An 18,245-nucleotide genomic window follows, 5' to 3' on the forward strand; every position below is an offset into this window, starting at 1 on the left:
TGGCAATGAGAAACAATGAAATCTGGCCATGTGTAGCAACATGGATGGACCTTGAGGGTGTTATGCTGAGCGAAATAAGTCAGGCAGAGAAGGACAAATATCATATGTTTGCACATATAGGAGGATTAGGAGGAACTTAACTAGGACCATGGGGGAGAAGAAGGGGGGAAATGGTGGGGGAAAGGGAGAGAGGCAAACCATGAGAGACTCTTGAATGCTGAGAAGAAACTGAGGACTGATGGGTGTTGGGGGAAGGGGGGAGATGGGCATGGAGGAGGGCACTTCTGGGGATGAGCACTAGGTATTATATGGAAACCAACATGACAATAAACTATTTGTAAAAAAAATAAATAAAATATAAACATAAAAAAAAACAGTGTGGATGGATTTAGAGGGTACAATGCTAAGTGAAATAAGTCAGTGAAAGACAAATACCATATGATTTCACCCACATGTGGAATTTAAGAAACAAAACAAAGAAAAAAGGAGACAAACAAATAACAGACTCTTAAAAATGAAGAACAAACTGGTAGTTGCCAGAGCAGAAGTGGTTGAGGGAATGGGGGAAATAGGTGAGGGAGATTAAGAGTATACTTATCACGATGAGCACTGAGTAATGTATAGAATTTATTGAATTACTATATTGTACATCTGAAACTAATATAACACTATGTTAATTATAGTGGAATTAAAAAGTAAATTGTATAGCCTGTAATACAGCTTAAAGTCTAGAAAAAAAAAGAAAATAATTTCTGAAAGAGACTGATTCCCTTTGGACTTAGATTGTTTTAAGAATCTAATTAATTGGAAGAAACCTTAGTATGTAGTGAATCCATTCTATGTAATGAATAAACTGCTCACCTATGCATTTAAAACAGGTTCTGGCGATGTGTCCTCGATGGGAGCATTGAGAAAGTACTCACTGAGGCAGTTCCCAAGATCTGTGGTTCAGAGGGGGAGCCACAGTTTACGCAGAGATCCTGGGGTCACGCTGTGTGAGGAGATCAGATGGTTGGCAAGGGCGGCTGCTGTCTCCCTGCCTGCCCAGTTCCCAGCCCTGTCACAGTACCTAGTAGATATTTACCAAATACATGCATGTTCAGTAAATGTCCCTTTTCTAGTATTGATGGAAAGGGTATCAGTCCAGGATTATCAGTAGATGCTAAAACCATGGGCAGAAAGTTTGTTGGGGAACAAGATATTCACAGACAGACTAAACATCAACCCACATTTTTTATCAAGCTAATGTAATACAGATAAACTCACCCGTTAGCAGCAGCAGCAGCAGCAGCAGCAGCATCATTATCATCATCATCATCATCATCATTTGCTAGTCTTTGTTGGCATTCTGGAGACTGGCTTGGGACTAATGCACTTGATTTCTTTTTATCTTGGCTGGATAAAAAGTAAAAAAACAATTTTTACCTCCTTATGCATGCTGCTGCGTGGTCACTATTGTGTGTATTTTTTTGAATGTTTTATTTATTTAAGTAATCTCTGCGCCCACATGGGGCTCAAACTCACGGCCCCAGGATCAAGCCGACCAAGCCAGCCAGGAGCTCCACCATTGCCTGTATTTTAATTTCTCAGTTCAGTCATGATCAATACCAAAATGGCCTTAATGTTCTAGTTCTCAGCTGGACTAATCTTAAAATGAGCTCTTAACCTCCCTTTTCTTAGACTACTTTGTTTAAGAAACTTGTAGTTGTAAATTCTTTCTCTTTACAGCCCATGAGGGTCATTTTCAGGGCCCTGGGAGCCAATGTCTTTGAAATGTAAACATCACAGGAGATGGGGTCCTCATCTCCCAGTCTCTGTAGGTGGGTAGGAGCCTATGTTTTTCAAAGAGACCACAGAGTGGAAGGCTTCAACAACAGAAACATTTCCCATACTTCTGGAGGTTGCAAGTCCATGATCAAGGTGCTGGCAGGTTTGGTCCCCCTGAGACCTCTCTCCTGGTCTCCCATATGGCTGCCTTCTTGCTGTGTCCTCCACAGGGCCTTTGCTCTGTGTGCACCCACTTTTGATTTCCCTTATCCTTCATATAAGACACCAGACCTATTGGATTAGGGCCCCACTCTTATGGCCTCATTCATTCTTAGGTACCTCCTGAAAGGCCCTGTCTTCAAATACCCTTACCCTGGGGCTTAGGGCTTCAACCTATGACTTTGTCATAGACTCTGTCCATAACAGAGACTAACTTTGATGGGAGCTAATTAACAAACATAGATGGTCTAATTATAGACAAAAACATTTGCATCCTCAGAAAGTAACTCGACACATCCTGTTGATCAGCCCCCAGTACTTTTCTACCATCCCCCCTACCTCTTAAAATGCCCCTGTCCTTTGTTTCAGTGGAGTGGAGTTCAGGCTGAGTTCTGGCCTCCTTCCTCTATTACAATAGCCTTTAATAAAGTCTTCCTTTTCTGTTCATTGTTGTCTAGTGCAAATTTTGCTTTGATAATAGATGTACATGGGTTATCTTTCCTGTTAACATCCATGATGTTTCTACATTTCAAAACCATGTCATCCTTGTATAAGCTATCATGTTTGTTATGCATGGTTGTGCTTTTATTTAGCAGAAATTACCTGTTCCTTCAGAGCTCTAAGGAATTGTATTATGTTGGTGCCAGAGTAATTTTAGTAGTATATTGTGTGTGCTTCCCCCTCCCCAATGTTTATAAGATAATTCTAAACATACAGAAAAATTGGTAGAATTTTATAGTGAACACCAAAATACAGATCCCCTACAACTCGACAGTTAACAGTTCACTATACATGCTTTATCACATCTTATCCATCTGCGCACCCTTCCCTTCTTTCACCAATGGACCCTATTTTTGATGCATTTCAAAGTGGCAGATAATACAAAATTTGCCCCAAATGTTTCAGCATGCATATCAGTAACTAAAATTCTTGTCTGCCTTTGAATCTACTCTCAGTTTCTCCATGACATCTTGAACTTCTGAAGAGCAGGGTCTGTCTCTGTCATCCTCGTGAAAAATCTTCACTTCCTAGATCATTCTCTAACATGTAGGTATTAATATTTAGCAAATGAATGTTGCCAAATTTCCTTTAACGGAATATATAAAGTCTTTAGCGTTAACATTTAAATGTTAAGGTTTAAAATTCAATTACCCCTAGTAGCAGTGAAGACATATTGGTTTCTATTCTCACTAAGAAGTAAATGGCCACTATTAGATTCACTCCCCCTTCCCCCAACGTAAGTGTTATAGGAGGGAGAGCTTTGGTCTGCTGAAGGGAATCAGGAATCAAAATAGACTTTCATTGCTCTCTCATTTTTAAAAAAATTTTTTTAAGCTTATTTATTTTTGAGAGAGGGAGAGAGAGAGTGTGAGCAGAGAGAGAGGGAGACATAGAATCTGAAGCAGGCTCCAGGCTCTGCGTTGTCAGCCCAGAGCCCGATGCAGGGCTTGAACTCACGAACTGTGAGATCATGACCCGAGGCGAAGCCAGACGCTTAACCAAATGAGCCACTCAGGTGCCCCATCATTGCTCTCTCATTTTTATTAGTGATAGTCCTGTTCAGAACTATCATCTCCAAAATGTTTTCGGGGTAAGGTATATTGACCAGGTTCCCTTCTCATTTTTGGAGAACTACAGGAATTGCGGCTCTGAACTCAGCCAGAATGTAGCAAACAAGTGTGCAAAAGTCAGAAGAGGGAGTTATATGCTACATGGGATTAGATTTGGGCATGAAACAATAGTGAGAGAAGGTAAGGCCAGAGTTTATTTCACTATGTGAAATAGGAGTGTGGAGGTTGCCCTGGCTCTGAAGATTCATCATAGAGACAAGGATCTAGACTCTTTCTGTTTTGTCCCATTATCCTCAGTTTGGTTTTCTTTTTAATTAATTAATTAGGGGAGACAGAGAGAGAGAGAGAGAGAGAGAGCATGAGCAGGTGAGGGGCAGAGAGAGAGGAAGACAGAGAACCCCAAGCAGGCTCTGCCTAGTCAGTGCACAGAGCCCCATGCAAGGCTTGATCCCATGAACCACGAGAGCATGACCTGAGGCAGAATCAAGAGTTGGATGCTTAACCGACTGATCCACCCAGGTGCCCCTCACCTTGCTTTTCATGTCACATTCCCAGATGGCTACTTGACTTTAAGCCATCTTGTCTATATTCCAGCCAGCCAGAAGGAGAGAAAGGAAGGGGGACAGGACTTACTTACATCAGGTGTCTTTTGGAGGATTTCTCACAATACTTTTTTTTTTTTTTTTTTAGGTCTTTGATGAGAGCCTGGTTAGATGACTACATCTGTGTACAGGAAATCTTGGGGAAGCAGGGTGTGAATCATGCAAGCTCCAAAGTCTAGCCACAAACCCGAGTTGTTATAATCAAGAAAGTGTGGAAGCCAGATAATGGGTGGACACCAGTGCTTTACTTTTTTTTTCTTTTTTTCCAGAGGTAAGGTCTAGGCACTTGTTTATTTCAGGTCCAGAGCAGAGAGAGTCGCAGGGTACTAGAAGTCAAATATCTTTGAGAATAAAGTTAGGGAAACAATGAGTCCAATCTTAGTTTCTGGCATTGGAGGAATTGTAGAGTTATGGAGATGAGATCTTCAGATGGTTGGGAGGGTCAAGAGAGGAGGCTGCTTCTCAGCCCTGAGAGGTACATTTGGAGTACGCCATTTTGGGGTGCTGGGTTATTCTACCCACAAAAGATAAAGTGCCACACACCTGCAGCTTCCTTAGTTCTTTGGAGGCAGTGCAAGAACTCCTTTGGCTTTTAGAGAGCTGGAGGCAGACTTGTTCTGCCTGGGGTAAAAACAGGACCAAAAGGAATCAGTGAAACTTATGATAGGCAGGTTATCATCAATCATTAACATCAACAGTTAACTACAACATAGTCATCATAATAAAATATTAAATAATGTTGGAATATTGCCTTCAAGTTTCCTGAGCCTTTCCAATTTGATCTTCACAGTTCTGTGTAGACACAATCCCCTCTTGCTGGCTTCTGCGATTATGGAAGGGACGTTGTGTGGAATGTGGCCAGGCTTCTGTGCTCTGCAGAGGAGGGGGAAGGTAAGCCAACGGAGGACAGTACATCAGCGCATTTACTCTATAGCCAGGCCTTCCAGTGCCTGCTCGCTGGTTCTCACACTGGTGTGCATCTTTGTACTGACTCCTGCTCATCCCTTTGTCTAGATGAATTTTCTATCTGAACAAGTGGTCAAATTGCTTCAGGACTCAGATAATGTCATCTTCCATCAAGTTTTCCCAACCATTTCTGATGGAAGTAGTTTCCTCTATCCTATGTTCTAAAAGTTCTGACTGCTACAAGAATACCATTCAGTGTTGTAGGCAGGTGTACATCTCTATGGCTCTCACACGGGGTTGATTAGTTCTCTTTGGAAAGGGCATTTACTTGTTTGCCTTGACTTTCTAGGAGAAGAATTACACATCCTAGATGTTCAGTGAATGTGTGAGGAACTAATGTATTGAATTATTTTGTAGGAAGTAGGTGCTGAGGGTAGCATCTTCTTGCTGTTAGAGATTCGGCAAAAGCATTCACTTTATGTCTTTCAGGCCTACAATCCTCCATGGCCCTAACCACATCTCCCTTCTCCTGAGACCTCTCCCATCCTTCCCTACTGAGTCTCCTCTTGATCTGTAACTAACAAGGTATATAAGAGTTCCTGCTCTTCCCTTAGAATTCTCATGTCTTGGGTCAACCCTGGCTCTGAATGGGAGAGAAGAACCCTGGTCCTTCCCTTCTCCTTGGAGCCCTTACTGGCAGCTTCCTCAGATGCGACAAGGTTCCGCTGACAGTTTCTTCAAAGTTCTGCAGGCTTTCCCTGACTCTTATCTAAATGTCTTCCCAGCTTTCACCTGCTGCCCACTTCCAAAGCCACCCGCACATTTTGTTACACTTCTAGGTACAAAAGTCTGTTATAATTGCCTGTTGTGACTTAACAGATTGCCCCCAAATTTAGTGGCTTACAATTCCAATAATCATTTATTGTCTTACATAGTTTCTGTGGGTTGAGAATTCAGGAAAAGGATAGCTGGCAGGTTCTGGCTCAGGGGCCCCCATGAGGCTGCGGTCCAAATGTTAACTGGAGTTGCAGTGATCAGAGGGTTTGACTGGGGCGGTGGCATCTCCTTCCAAGCTGGATCACTCCTATGACTGTTGGCAGGAGGCCTCAGCTTCTCATCACAAGGAATTCACTATAGAACTACTAGAGTGTTCTTAAGACATGACAGCTGGCTTCCCCTAGAGTGAGAGAACCAAAAGAGAATGGTGGACACTTCAATGTCCTCTGTGATCTAGGCTTGGAAGTCATGTTTTAGTATTTCCATTATATCCTGAAAGTTGCAATGTCATCCCTGTTCAATGTGGGAGGAGATTACACAGGACCATGTACACCAGGAGGCAAGAATCACTGAGAGCCATTTTGTAGGCAGACTCCACCATTCCTTTACTGGGATCATCCTTGTCTTCGAGGGACTGGCCCTGTGGTCAGAGGGGGACAGGACACAGCAGGAGCAGGGGTCAGAATCCAGAAAGAAAGCTTAAAATAGCAGTCATTTGGAGTGGGATTGGGATTGAGGAAAATATAAAGAAATATTTTTTTCCATGTACCCTGAACTGGTAGGGTAACATAGAGGCTCAATAGAGACTGCTTTAAATAATCACTCTAAGAGCTAACAATTACCATCCGTCGGATAAAAGAGAACTGCCTCTGGTCAGGAGAGAAAGAGGAAGTGAAACAATGACTGCCAGTTGTTTGCCAGTGTTTGCCAGTTGTTATTATTAAGATGAGCTGAGGTCACTGTTCTTCACATCATCCTCAGGTCTTCAGTGGAGAAACAGTGTTTGTTGAAAGGCCTAGGGAAACTCCACTTGGGGCTTGACTCTTTCCAGTCTCTGCACACCTGAGACCTTCCCTCAGCTTCAGAGTTGGAGAATACCACAATTCAATCTCCTCACAATTCCTGAGCTTCCCTTCATGGCAACCAGTGTATTTGACCCTGCGTTTGTTCCAAAACAAAATGCCCCAAATGAACAAATACATTTACTTTGTATTAGTAGGATGTCCTTTGTTCTAAAAAATGTAAAGAAACTGATATATCTGCTGAGGGAGACAGTACAACTTGTGAAATCACACTGGTTAGAGACTTTAAGATGCAAAAGAAGGCATGCTTGATTCTCTCCAGGAGGGTATGAAGACTTCATGCGAGGTGAATGCTGGGGACAAATAACATTTAAGCAGGTGGGAAAATGGGGAAAGTGATTTCTGGGGAAAAGAGATGATCACACACTACATAGCTTAGGGGCAACTATGATCTGAAAATCCTGAATAAGATCGGGATGCCTGGACCTTGATTTTTTTAAAATGTTTTTTAAATTTTATTTCTAGGAGAGAGAGAGAGACAGCGTGAGCAGGGGAGGGTCAGAGAGAGAGGGAGTCACAGACTGAAACAGGCTCCAGCCTGTGAGTTGGCAGCCAGCACAGAGCCCGACGCGGGGCTCGAACCCATGAACCGCGAGATCATGACCTAAGCGAAAGTTGGATGCTTAACCGACTAAGCCACCCAGGCGCCCCTGCCTGGACCTTGATTTATTATGGAAGAAGATCTTACGGAGAAGTAAGGTATCAGAAGGATAGGTGGGAGATACCTAGGGTCATAGATGCTGCACACAGAAAAGTCCACAAATCATCCCAACAATAATCCATCCATCCATTTCTGCATTTCCTAACATATATTTCCTCTCCTTCCACCCCAACACAGGACAAAAGGAGTAGTTACTAGTTTTTAGTGGGGTGCAGGATAAGAGAATATGCTGTGACAGACCCAAGGTGCTGTACAAGCTGATTGACCATCAGACATATATTCCAGGGGATTTCATGGTGCGGGAAGTATCAGTGGCAGATAAGGATGTTGATTTTTTTTTTTCATTTTTCACATTGGAACAGGTTTTATTTAGATTAAGTTTTTAAGTTAATTAAAACATTTTTGATGTAACTATAAATTATGTGTATAAATTCATATACAGTTGTTAGAAATAATATAGAGGAATCCCAGGTATTCTTTTTCTAGTGTCTCCCAAAGGTAACAGATTACAAATACTACGGTGCAATATCACAACCAGGATATTGACTCTGATACAATCCACATCTTATTACAATTAAGGGTGATATTTGGAGCTTTGGCAAACCTCTATAGGGAGGTCACAGTGTAGGCCTTTAGGATTTGGAGCAAAGCCCTGCCCTCACCCACAGATAACTACCCTTCTTTTGAAAAACAAATCTCGGCCTGTGCTGGGCCTTAATGGAGACTTGACTACTTGACCATGGACCACCAAATCACCATGTGACCCGAACTGCCCATCATCAACTTGGTATTTTCTGTCCCATCAAACCATAAAGTTGGGCATGCACAGCGGCACTCCATCATCCAATGGAAGACGTATGTGCATGATTTGGCCTGGTCAGTCCTGAAGGCACAAGCAAGTTATGTGAAGAAGTTGCCTGAATGCCTATGGTCCCCACTCCTGCTACACTGCCTTCTCTCTTCTAGTCTATATCGATGGGGAGTTCCCTATTGTCAGTTGACAGAGGAAGAGGAGACATGAGCCTGAGGCATTGGGGTGCCTGGGTGGCTCAGTCGGTTAAGCATCTGACTCTTGATTTCTGCTCAGGTCATAATCTCACAGTTTGTGAGATCCAGTCCTGCGTGGAGGTCCTTCTCCCTGACAGTGTGCAGCCTGCTTGGGATTCTCTCTCCTTCTCTCTCTGCCCCTCTGTCCAACTGTTTTGCCTCCACAATCACTGTGTTCTGTGAGCTACAGGGATGGACAGCTTTCTGTGGGTCAGGCTCCTGGCTGCATTCCAGTGTCTAGGATCATTTCAGAAGCCTCCCTGCTTCTGACAGTTGCGCGCCTGTACCTCAAATCTATTCTATCAGGATTTCCCGCCCCCAATACTCCTGGGAGCCTGATTCTGCAACATCGTCCTGTACCGCCAAGCTCTGCCTTCAAAGATGGCCGTTAGAGGCTTCTTCTTCTTCTTCTTTTTTTTTTAGTTAATTTAATTACTTTGAGAGAGAGAGAGATCAAGTGGAGGAGGGGCAGAGAGAGAGAAGAGAGACAACCCTCAGTTCTCTGTATTTGTACTTAAGAGTCTCTTATGGTTTGCCTCTGTCTCTGTTTTTACCTTATTTTTCCTTCCCTTCCCTTATGTTCATCTGTTATGGTTATTAAAGTCCACATATGCATGAAATCATATGATATTTATCTTTGTCTGAGTTATTTTGCTTACGATAATATACTCTAGTTTATTTCATGTGGCTGTAAATGGCAAGGTTTCGTTTTTTTTGATCACCAAGTAATATTCCATCGTGTATGTATATCATATTTCTTTATCCATTTGTCAGTTGATTGACACTTGGGCACATGCCATAATATGGCATTTTGTTGATAGTGCTGCTATAAACATTGGGGCACATGTGCCCCTTCGAATCAGCGTGTTGGTATCCTTTGGATAAATACCTAACAGTGCAACTACTGGATCATAAGGTAGTCTTATTTTTAATTTTTTGAGGAACCTCCATACTGTGTTCCAGAGTGGCTGCACCAGTGTGAAGTCCCAGCAACAGTGTAAAGACTATGCCTTTCTCCACACCCTCACCTGTATCTGTTGTTTCCTGAGTTGTTCATTTTCGCCTTTCTGAGCAGAATGAGGTGATATCTCACTGAGGTTTCGATTTGTATTTCCCTAATGATGAGTGTTGTTGAGTATCTTTTCGTGTGTATGTTGACCATCTGGATGGCTTCCATGGAGAAGTGTCTATTCACGTCTTTTACCCATTTATTCACTGGAGTTTTTGTTTTTTTGGGTGATGAGTTTGATAAGTTCTTTTTGTCTGTCTACACCTCATACTGGTTCTGTTTGTCTGGGAGCTCTGACTGAAACAGGAGGGTAAGGAAGACTTAATGGCAGGTGGTATTAGTGCCCCACTTCCCTGAGTGACAGGCTGTTGGCCCATGCAATCCAGAAACCTGACAGAGGAATGTGCCAGAACAGAAAGCCTGGATATACGATAGTGAGGAACTTAGGGTACTGAGGGGAAGACTTTTCAGGAGGTGAAATGGGATGGAGGCTGTAAGGGAAATCCGTTAGCAGCCATGAGTTCGAGCAGGAAAGCCATTGGGCACACACACACACACACGCACGCGTGCGCATGCACACACATACGTGCATGTGCACACACACACCCACTCCAGCCCCCCTCCCCCACGGCTTGGAGCGGGGACCTCATTGCCAAAGAGCTGCTGCTGTCGCCTCCCCTCCCCTGCACAGAAGTGAGTGTCGGGCTCGGTAGACACCAGGGTGCACAGCCCGGATTCCAGGCCTCAGCTGCTCTCGTCTCCACGAGGCCTGGGGGGGACACGCTGAGGGGATAGAGGCTAAAGAAGCTGCCAATGGCCGGAGCCCCAGGTCAGAAGGGAACAAAGAGGGAGGACCTGCCTTGAAAAAAAATGACCAAATTTACCCTTTACATAAAATTTGGAAATGTAAGTATTTCTTAAATTTCCATTTTCTGTACCTATAAACATTTTTGAAAGAGGCCTGAACTCTAAAGAAGTTGTGAGTCTTGTACCGAATGCTGGTCTTCCTGAACCGTATGACAGTGAGCGGTCACACCAATGTCCTCCCAGTTTTCGTGATGTCCCCTGATGCCACACACGTAAGTATGCATCTCCCCCCAGCCAGGACACTCTCCCAGGTCAGCACAGGATCACCGGGTCACAGCTCCTGACCACCACCTCGTCCTCAGGCTCTGCTTCAGGTCGTCCCATCAATGCCCATCGTGGTCACAGACATGGATGGACATAGGTGTCTCCCATTTCCTGGTTGAGCTCACAGTGGGGATTGCAGAGGTTTATGTGCCTTTTTGGTAGATTTGTTTAATTTTTAATTAGGTAGAGATTTAGATTTATGAGGCCACTGTCATGTATGTCAGCCCGAAGTCCTCAACTATACGTTTGAAAACTGTGTTCATCTGGTGTTCTGGTCCATCTCTCTATCATTTTGGAAAATACTTCAGATTGTTTAGTCTTTAGAGGGAAACAAATCTCTTAACATGTTGCAGATGTCGTACTTCATTTGGTAATGATATTGCTAATGTGTTGCTATGACACACAACACCACATAAATAACCGTACATCTACATGTTTTCTGGGCTGGACCAAACACTGGGATTGCCAAGCAGTAGGCTGAACATCAACTCCTGTCTGGATATGGTGAGACAAAGGGCAAATGAGTGATTCAATTTAGACTCCTATTAACACATAAGGAAACTCCTCTTATTCTATTTCCTGACCGCCACATGCTATTGATGTATTTAAAATACAACATGTATTTAAACACAAGTTGTCTGTACTTCAAGCTGTGTTACAAACCTATAATCATCTAGCCAGCATGGCACTGGCACAAAAACAATCAGATCAATGGAATAGAAAAGAGAACCCAGAAATGGACCCACAAACATATGGCCAACTCATCTTCGACAAAGCAGGAAAGAATATCCAATGGAATAATGACTGAGTCTCTTCAGCAAGTGGTGCTGGGGAAACTGGACAGTGACATGCAGAAAAATGAACCTGGACCACTTTCTCACACAATACACAAAAGTAAACTCAAAATAGATGAAAGACCTAAACGTAAGACAGGAAGGCATCAAAATCCTTGAGGGAAAGCAGGCAAAAACCTCTTTGACCTTGGCTGCAGCAACTTCTTACTCAACACATCTCCAGAGGCAAGGGAAACAAAAGCAAGAATGAACTATTGGGACCTCATCAAAAGAAAAGGCTTTTGCAACAGGGAAGGAAAGAATCTGCAAAACGAAAAGCCAACCAACGGAATGGGAGAAGATATTTGCAAATGACATATGAGATAAAGGGGTCAGTATCCAAAATCTATAAAGAACTTATCAAACTCAACACCCAAAAAACAAATAATATGAGATACCATCTCACCCCCATCAGAATGGCTAACATTAATGGCTCAGGTGACAACAGATGTTGGTGAGGATGTGGAGAGAGAGGATCTCTTTTGCACTGCTGGTGGGAATGCAAACCGTTTGCAAACTCTGGAAAACAGTATAGAGGTTCCTCAAAAAATGAAAAATAGAACTACCCTACAACCCAGGAATTGCACTACTAGGTATTTATCCAAAAGATACAGATGTGCTGTCTCGAAGGGGCACATGCACCCCAATGTTTATAACAGCACTATCAACACTAGCCAAAGTATGGGAAGAGCCCAAATGTCCACCCATGGATGAATGGATAAAGAAGATGTGGTATATATGTACACACACACACACACACACACACACACAAACACAATGGAGTATTACTTGGCAATCAAAAGGAATGAAATTTTGCCATTTGCAACTACATGGATGGAACTGGAGGGTATTATACTAAGCAAAATTAGTCAGTCAGAGAAAGACAAATATTATATGATTTCACTCATGTGAGGACATTAAGACATGGAACAGATGAACACAGGGAAGGGAAGCAAATATAATATAAAAACAGGAATGGGGGCAAAACATAAGAGACTCAAATATGGGAGAGAAACAGAGAGTTGCTGGAGGCGGTGTGGGAGGGGGGATGGGCTATATGAGTGAGGGGCAGTAAGGAATCTACTCCTGAAATCAGTGTTGCACTATATGCTAACTTGGCTGTAAAGGTAAAACAAAATGTTGTCAAAAAGTAAATCAATAATAATACAAAATTTTGTCAGTTTGATGCGAATGTGAGGGCATCCCATCATTATTAGTTATATTGATTACTGAGGATATGTTTAGGATTTCATAGGCTTATTTATCATCTGGAACTTGCTCTAAGCTTTTGTATAAGTCTTAGAATGACTTCTTTATTTGTAGGAGCTCTTTATATACACTGGATACCAATCCTTTATTCATGGCAGATTAACTTAATTTTTAGATGCAGATTTGTTTCTGCCAGGAAGATTCAATGTGCACTGAAAGAGGCGAGTCGGTGGGGGGAGATGACAGGAAGGTCATTACTTCCTTCTCAAAATATTTGTTTGTGTTGGGCATGTTAGATTTGCATTGTTTGCACTGAGACTGACAGATGACTGCTTGAAAGTTGATTTAAGAGTGATCCTTACATTCTCTGTTTCCACAAGAAATCTAGCAGAATCACCAGTTATATTTACCCTACGACATGGAAGAAGAGCAAAACTTCAGGAGCTCTTTCTGGGAAAAAACACAAATTCCAAATTAATTCACATTTTTATAACACAGGTATTTTATTTAAATATCTTTACATAGAAATAAATCACTGAAAAAAACACTGACATGTACTTTATTCTGTTTAAAACACAATGAGGCTGTTGTTGTTAAGACACAGAAAAACATCCCTGAGTTTCTGTAGTGTCAACTGGGCACTACATTTTGGCACCCCTGTCTGCAAGAACAAGATCAAGGTGCATAGAAGAATCTGATATTTCACAACCAAAGGACAAGATGGGAAATGTTCTCTTTGTTGAGATTCCTTGTTCAAGCATTTAAATACTTCAGTGCAAGAATCCCATCACTTTGGGGCTCCTGGGTGGCTCAGGCAGTTAAGTGTTCGACTCTGGCTCAGGTCATGATTTCAGGGTTCGTGGGTTCCAGCCCAACGTTGTCGGGCTCTCTGCTATTAGCATGGAGCCAGCTTCAGATCGTCTCTCTATGCTCCTCCCCCATGTGTTCTCTCTTACAAGTGTAAATAAACATTAGAAAAAAACTAAAGAATTATATCACTTATCATCAAATGAAAATTCCATAACATACTAGGAAAAAGTGCATCAAATTCATGAACAGACATGGGATGTTACATGTGTGGCCCCATGTGGTCTGACTGACTTCTCTGGAATCTTAAGGTCTGGACCAAAAACGAACAGCAGGGGATCCAAAGGCAGCCTAGCAAAAGGCAGAGTCTCTGAGCTGGTCCACACTCTTGGGAGCTTAATGGTGGCACCGCCAGCCTTGAGAAGAGAACAGGTGTTGGTGTCAGTGGCTGAGGAAATCCCGGGCCTGTTGTCCTGGGGCTGCCCTTCCCCACTTACCCCTGTACCCAGAGCCCAGCCCTCACTGAGGGACATGAATTTCCCCCCAGCCATGTCCCCAGCCCTGGGTCCAGGTGCTTTACAAGGTCCTCCCTCCTGAAACAAATCACGGAGTCATCCCCAGGCCCTGTTACCAAGGACTTGGGCTCAGGACTAAAGCAAGTAACAAGTTATTGTGTCCACTTGACTCAAATTCATTCTCCCTCCGATGGGCAGCCCTAAAGGACCTGGTGAGGGATCTGACAGAAGACAAGGGCTTGACTTGATAGCTCTAACCTTGGACGACTTTTCAGGCAAATATCCTTTCATTTCTCTTCCCTCTCAGCCTCCTAGCTAGCAACACCCAGAGCGCTTGGTATGATGCTCCTTCCCCCATCCCCCCCACTCCTGTCCTGCTCAGCTGTGAGCACACACAGCAACTCAGCTCCCCACCCATCTCCTGGAGCAGCTCTGCTCCCCCATCTCCCAGGTCAGCTCACTGCCCCCCACCCCATCTCCCATGTCAGACCAGCTCTCCCCACCATTGTCCAGGTCAGCTCTGCTCCCCCCACCCCCATCTCACAGACAATCTCTGCTCCCTCCATCTCCCAGGTCAGTTCATTACCCCACCCCATCTCCCAGGTCAGCTCTGCTCCCCCCATTCTCGTGGATCTGAGGTCTGCGGGAGGCTAGCTGCCAGTGACTGCACCAGCCTGAGGCAGATCCCACTCTTCTACATCTTGTCGTGCACAGGCTCTACTGTTCACCTTCTGCCTTACATGCTATGACCCAAGCCACTTTCTGGGGGAACATGGCACTAAAGTCCAGCCTGGTGAGCTGTATTGCAAAGGCCTTCCGACTCCCCCCCCCCCGGGATTAGACGCAGCTACCTCTCCTCTTAAGCCCCTGGATGGAGTTCCTTTCCTCTTAGACATCACGTGGAGCCACCAAGCTCCTCTTGCTCAAATGTGAGTACTGCCCGTGCTGTGTGGCCCTCTCTCCACATACACCCACACCGGGGTTCAAGTTGACTCTCTTCAATCTAGAATCCGGTCTGGGTCAGGCCTGACCTCGCTAGACCCCCTTAGCATCAGCAGGCCTCATGCACTGTTGTGGGCCTTCCCCTTTCCCAGAGGCCTTAACAGTGAGGCCTTATCAGAACTCAGGGCTCAGCTTGTCCACGTTAGTGCTAACAAGTGACAGGAGATCTCATCAACGGGTGTCATTTCTGTGATGAGAAGGTTCAGTGAGTAGGCAGTGGTTGGGCTGGGGATTCCCCTTTCCCTGGGGACACATGCCCATCTCTTCCCTCTCTGTCTCCTCTCAGTACCTCTCACTCTAAAATATTCTACCTACAGTGCCAATTATGATGATGCAGCTGAGAATCATGGAGAGGATCCAGATGATGGGTCTGAAGGCCGTGGCCCTGGACAGGGCTGGGACTTGCTGCATGACTGGCAGTGCTGAAAGAGAAACACAGGAGTGAGAGCCTTGCTCCAGACCCCAGATCTGAAGACATACCAGCCCCGCTCCTCCTGCCACAGAGAATCCTACAATGCAGATGGTTTCTGTGACTCTACGTTGTGGCAGCTACTGTGACAGGTTCTGGGCTGGAAAACGAGGGAAGACACGGATGGGACCTCTCCCAATGGAGCTCGCACATGTAAAGGCAGAAGCAAGAGTTACAACATAACTGGTCCCTCCTGCGATGGCAGAAGAGGTGGTGATGGAGGATGAAGAAGGTGACAGTTGACCACCTCTCAGGAGCTAACTGTTGAGCTGGCCCTGAATGATTCCCAGCAAGAGACAAGATGACATGAAAAACTCAATGATTCTCAGAAAAGGGAACAGGGAGAAGCAAATCTCTGGAAACAGACTGACGCCCTCATGTTTGGGGCCAGCACAGAATACGAGTAATACCTGAGACTGAAGGTAATTACGGGCAGCGAGGAAGAGATTTCAGGAGATGAGAGGGGAAAAGAAGGACACTAGAACGTGCCTATGGTGCATTAATTTCCTGAAAAAGAAATTGACCATGCATGGATCACTTTTTCTCTCTCTCTCTCTAACTGTCGGTCTCTCTGTCTCTGTCTCTGTATTTCTCTCTCTCTACTCTCTCCCACACAGACACACATTACGGTGGGGAAGGGAGGTTTGATTTCAAGAGAACCACCACTTCATCCAGTCTTATGAGTTACCTGATGTCTCCGGTATTTCATCCCAGTGCACCAATATTTGCTCAAGCCACTTCTTACAGTCTCCATTTGAGATCTTCATGAGGCAATTGGTCAAATCTCTGTCAGTGTCAAATGCGGCCCTTAGCTGTCGGCCTCTAGGATGAACTCTCCAATTTCCACTTGTCGAGTTAAAGAAGTAGGATATCTGTTCACTGGTGTGAAACTCCCAGGATCCGCTGGTGCGTCCATTGTCCCCACACTTACACACCATCGTGCCCTGCAGGGAGACAGAATCTGCACCCCCCCAACCCCACCGTGGGAATGAGGTCAGCCTCTGGGCTTGACCAATCCCTTGCCCCACGTGCTGTCCACTCCTCAGCTCCCATCACCCCTCCTGGTCCTGTTCTGTCCTCCATGTCTGCCCGGGATGCTGGGCCTCCTGTGTGGGACCCACGTCTACGTTTTACATGAACACGATAGCTCCCGGGCCCTACAAACTGTCTACTTCTGCCCCGGAACGTTCCGACTTACCGCTGTGAGGGAAATCCTCTGCTTTCATGTCAAGAAGTTTCTTTTTGAGCTCTTCTAGCAGGTCTTTCACAGTTTCTATCTGTCTCTCCCAGGACTCTGTGTCATTCAGCTTCATCCCCAGAGGACCAACGAGTTCGACCTTCTTGCTCCCACAGCCATAGGAAAGATACTTCTCTCCTCCATTGACCTTACCTCCAAACTCACACCATGATTGTCCAAATTTGGGCTTTGGTGTGATGGAGAATTCAAAGTAAAGAGAAAGACCATCTGCAAAGGATATGTAGGTGAAGGCTGGGGTTAGAAGAAAGACTCTTAGGCGTCCCTCTCCCATCCATGTGACAGCAATTGCATCTTTGCAGGCCTGGCCTAGCAGAGCAATGGCAGCCCCAGCATGGCCCCTCTCCCCTAGCAGTTAGAGGCTGGTGCTCTTCCCTTGTTGGAATAACACCAAAGACCAGATTCCACATTCCGTATCACCATGGATATGTCCCCTGTGTCTACCAGGCCAATACCCAACATCACTCAGTCTTCAGTGAATCCAGGCATGTACTATGGTGGCTATGGGAAGAAGAGGTCTGCATGCCCGCTGATTGTCAGGATCTATCCCAGTGTCCTCTAAGATGATAGAAATGGAGGGGGCCTGTTCCTGAGGAGCCGAGTCAGGGTGGGGGCAGGGTGAGTATAGATGCAAAGTCAGAGAAGAGAGAATGTACACTCCTGGGTCACAGGATTTAGCACAGACCTGGTGATGCTGATAATCTGCCATTAGGATGGGCCTTGGAGGCTTGGAAAACAGGACAGTCCACACGGCACACACTAGAACATCTGGAATTCCAAGACACTTAGTGGTAGAAGGGATTAAAAAAGCCCAAAGAAGTGCATATGACACAACAAATCTAGTAAGAAAGGCCAAAACAGAACAAAAAATATGCCAGTCAACTATGCTCATGCAGAGGTCTGGAGGACGCTCAGTGAAACTCGTCAAGAATGCATGGTCCCACTGAACCGGAGAACTACAGACCAATTTCCCTGATGAACACGGATGCACAAACTCTCCAACAAGACACTAGCCAACCAAATCCAACAACCCAGTAAAAGAATTATTCACCTGGATCAGGTCGGATTTATTCCTTGCCTGCAGGGCTGATTCAGTATCTGCAAATCAATCAATGGGATACATCACATTAATAAAAGAAAGGAGAAGAACCGAATGATCCTCTCAATAGGAGCAGGAAAACATTTGACAAGAAGCAGCATCCTTTCTTGATAAAAACCCTCAAGAAAGTAGGGATAGAAGGATCATGCCTCCAGATCATAAAGGCCATGTATGAAACACCCACCGACAATGTCATCTTCCATGGGGAAAGACCGAGAGCTTTCCCCCCAAGGTCAGGAACACCACAGGGATACCCACTCTCACCACTGTTGTTCAACATAGGG

At 44.7% G+C, this 18,245-nt stretch overlaps 1 protein-coding gene across 1 annotated transcript in view; it reads right to left on the reverse strand.

Moving 5' to 3' along the window:
- LOC120237590 (UL16-binding protein 1-like) overlaps positions 1-18,245 on the reverse strand; it is a 63,935-nt gene that overhangs the window by 9,962 nt on the left and 35,728 nt on the right. Inside the window, exons 2-5 of the mRNA XM_039240974.1 lie at positions 16,806-17,072; positions 16,296-16,568; positions 15,454-15,560; positions 6,380-6,482 (exon numbers count right to left, since the gene is read on the reverse strand). Coding sequence (XP_039096905.1) covers positions 6,380-6,482; positions 15,454-15,560; positions 16,296-16,568; positions 16,806-17,072 — 750 coding nt within the window. The remainder of the gene's footprint in view (positions 1-6,379; positions 6,483-15,453; positions 15,561-16,295; positions 16,569-16,805; positions 17,073-18,245) is intronic.

The sequence above is a fragment of the Hyaena hyaena genome, unplaced genomic scaffold, assembly GCF_003009895.1.
Source record: "Hyaena hyaena isolate Hyena2069 unplaced genomic scaffold, ASM300989v1 scaffold_184, whole genome shotgun sequence".
Lineage (NCBI taxonomy): Eukaryota > Metazoa > Chordata > Mammalia > Carnivora > Hyaenidae > Hyaena > Hyaena hyaena.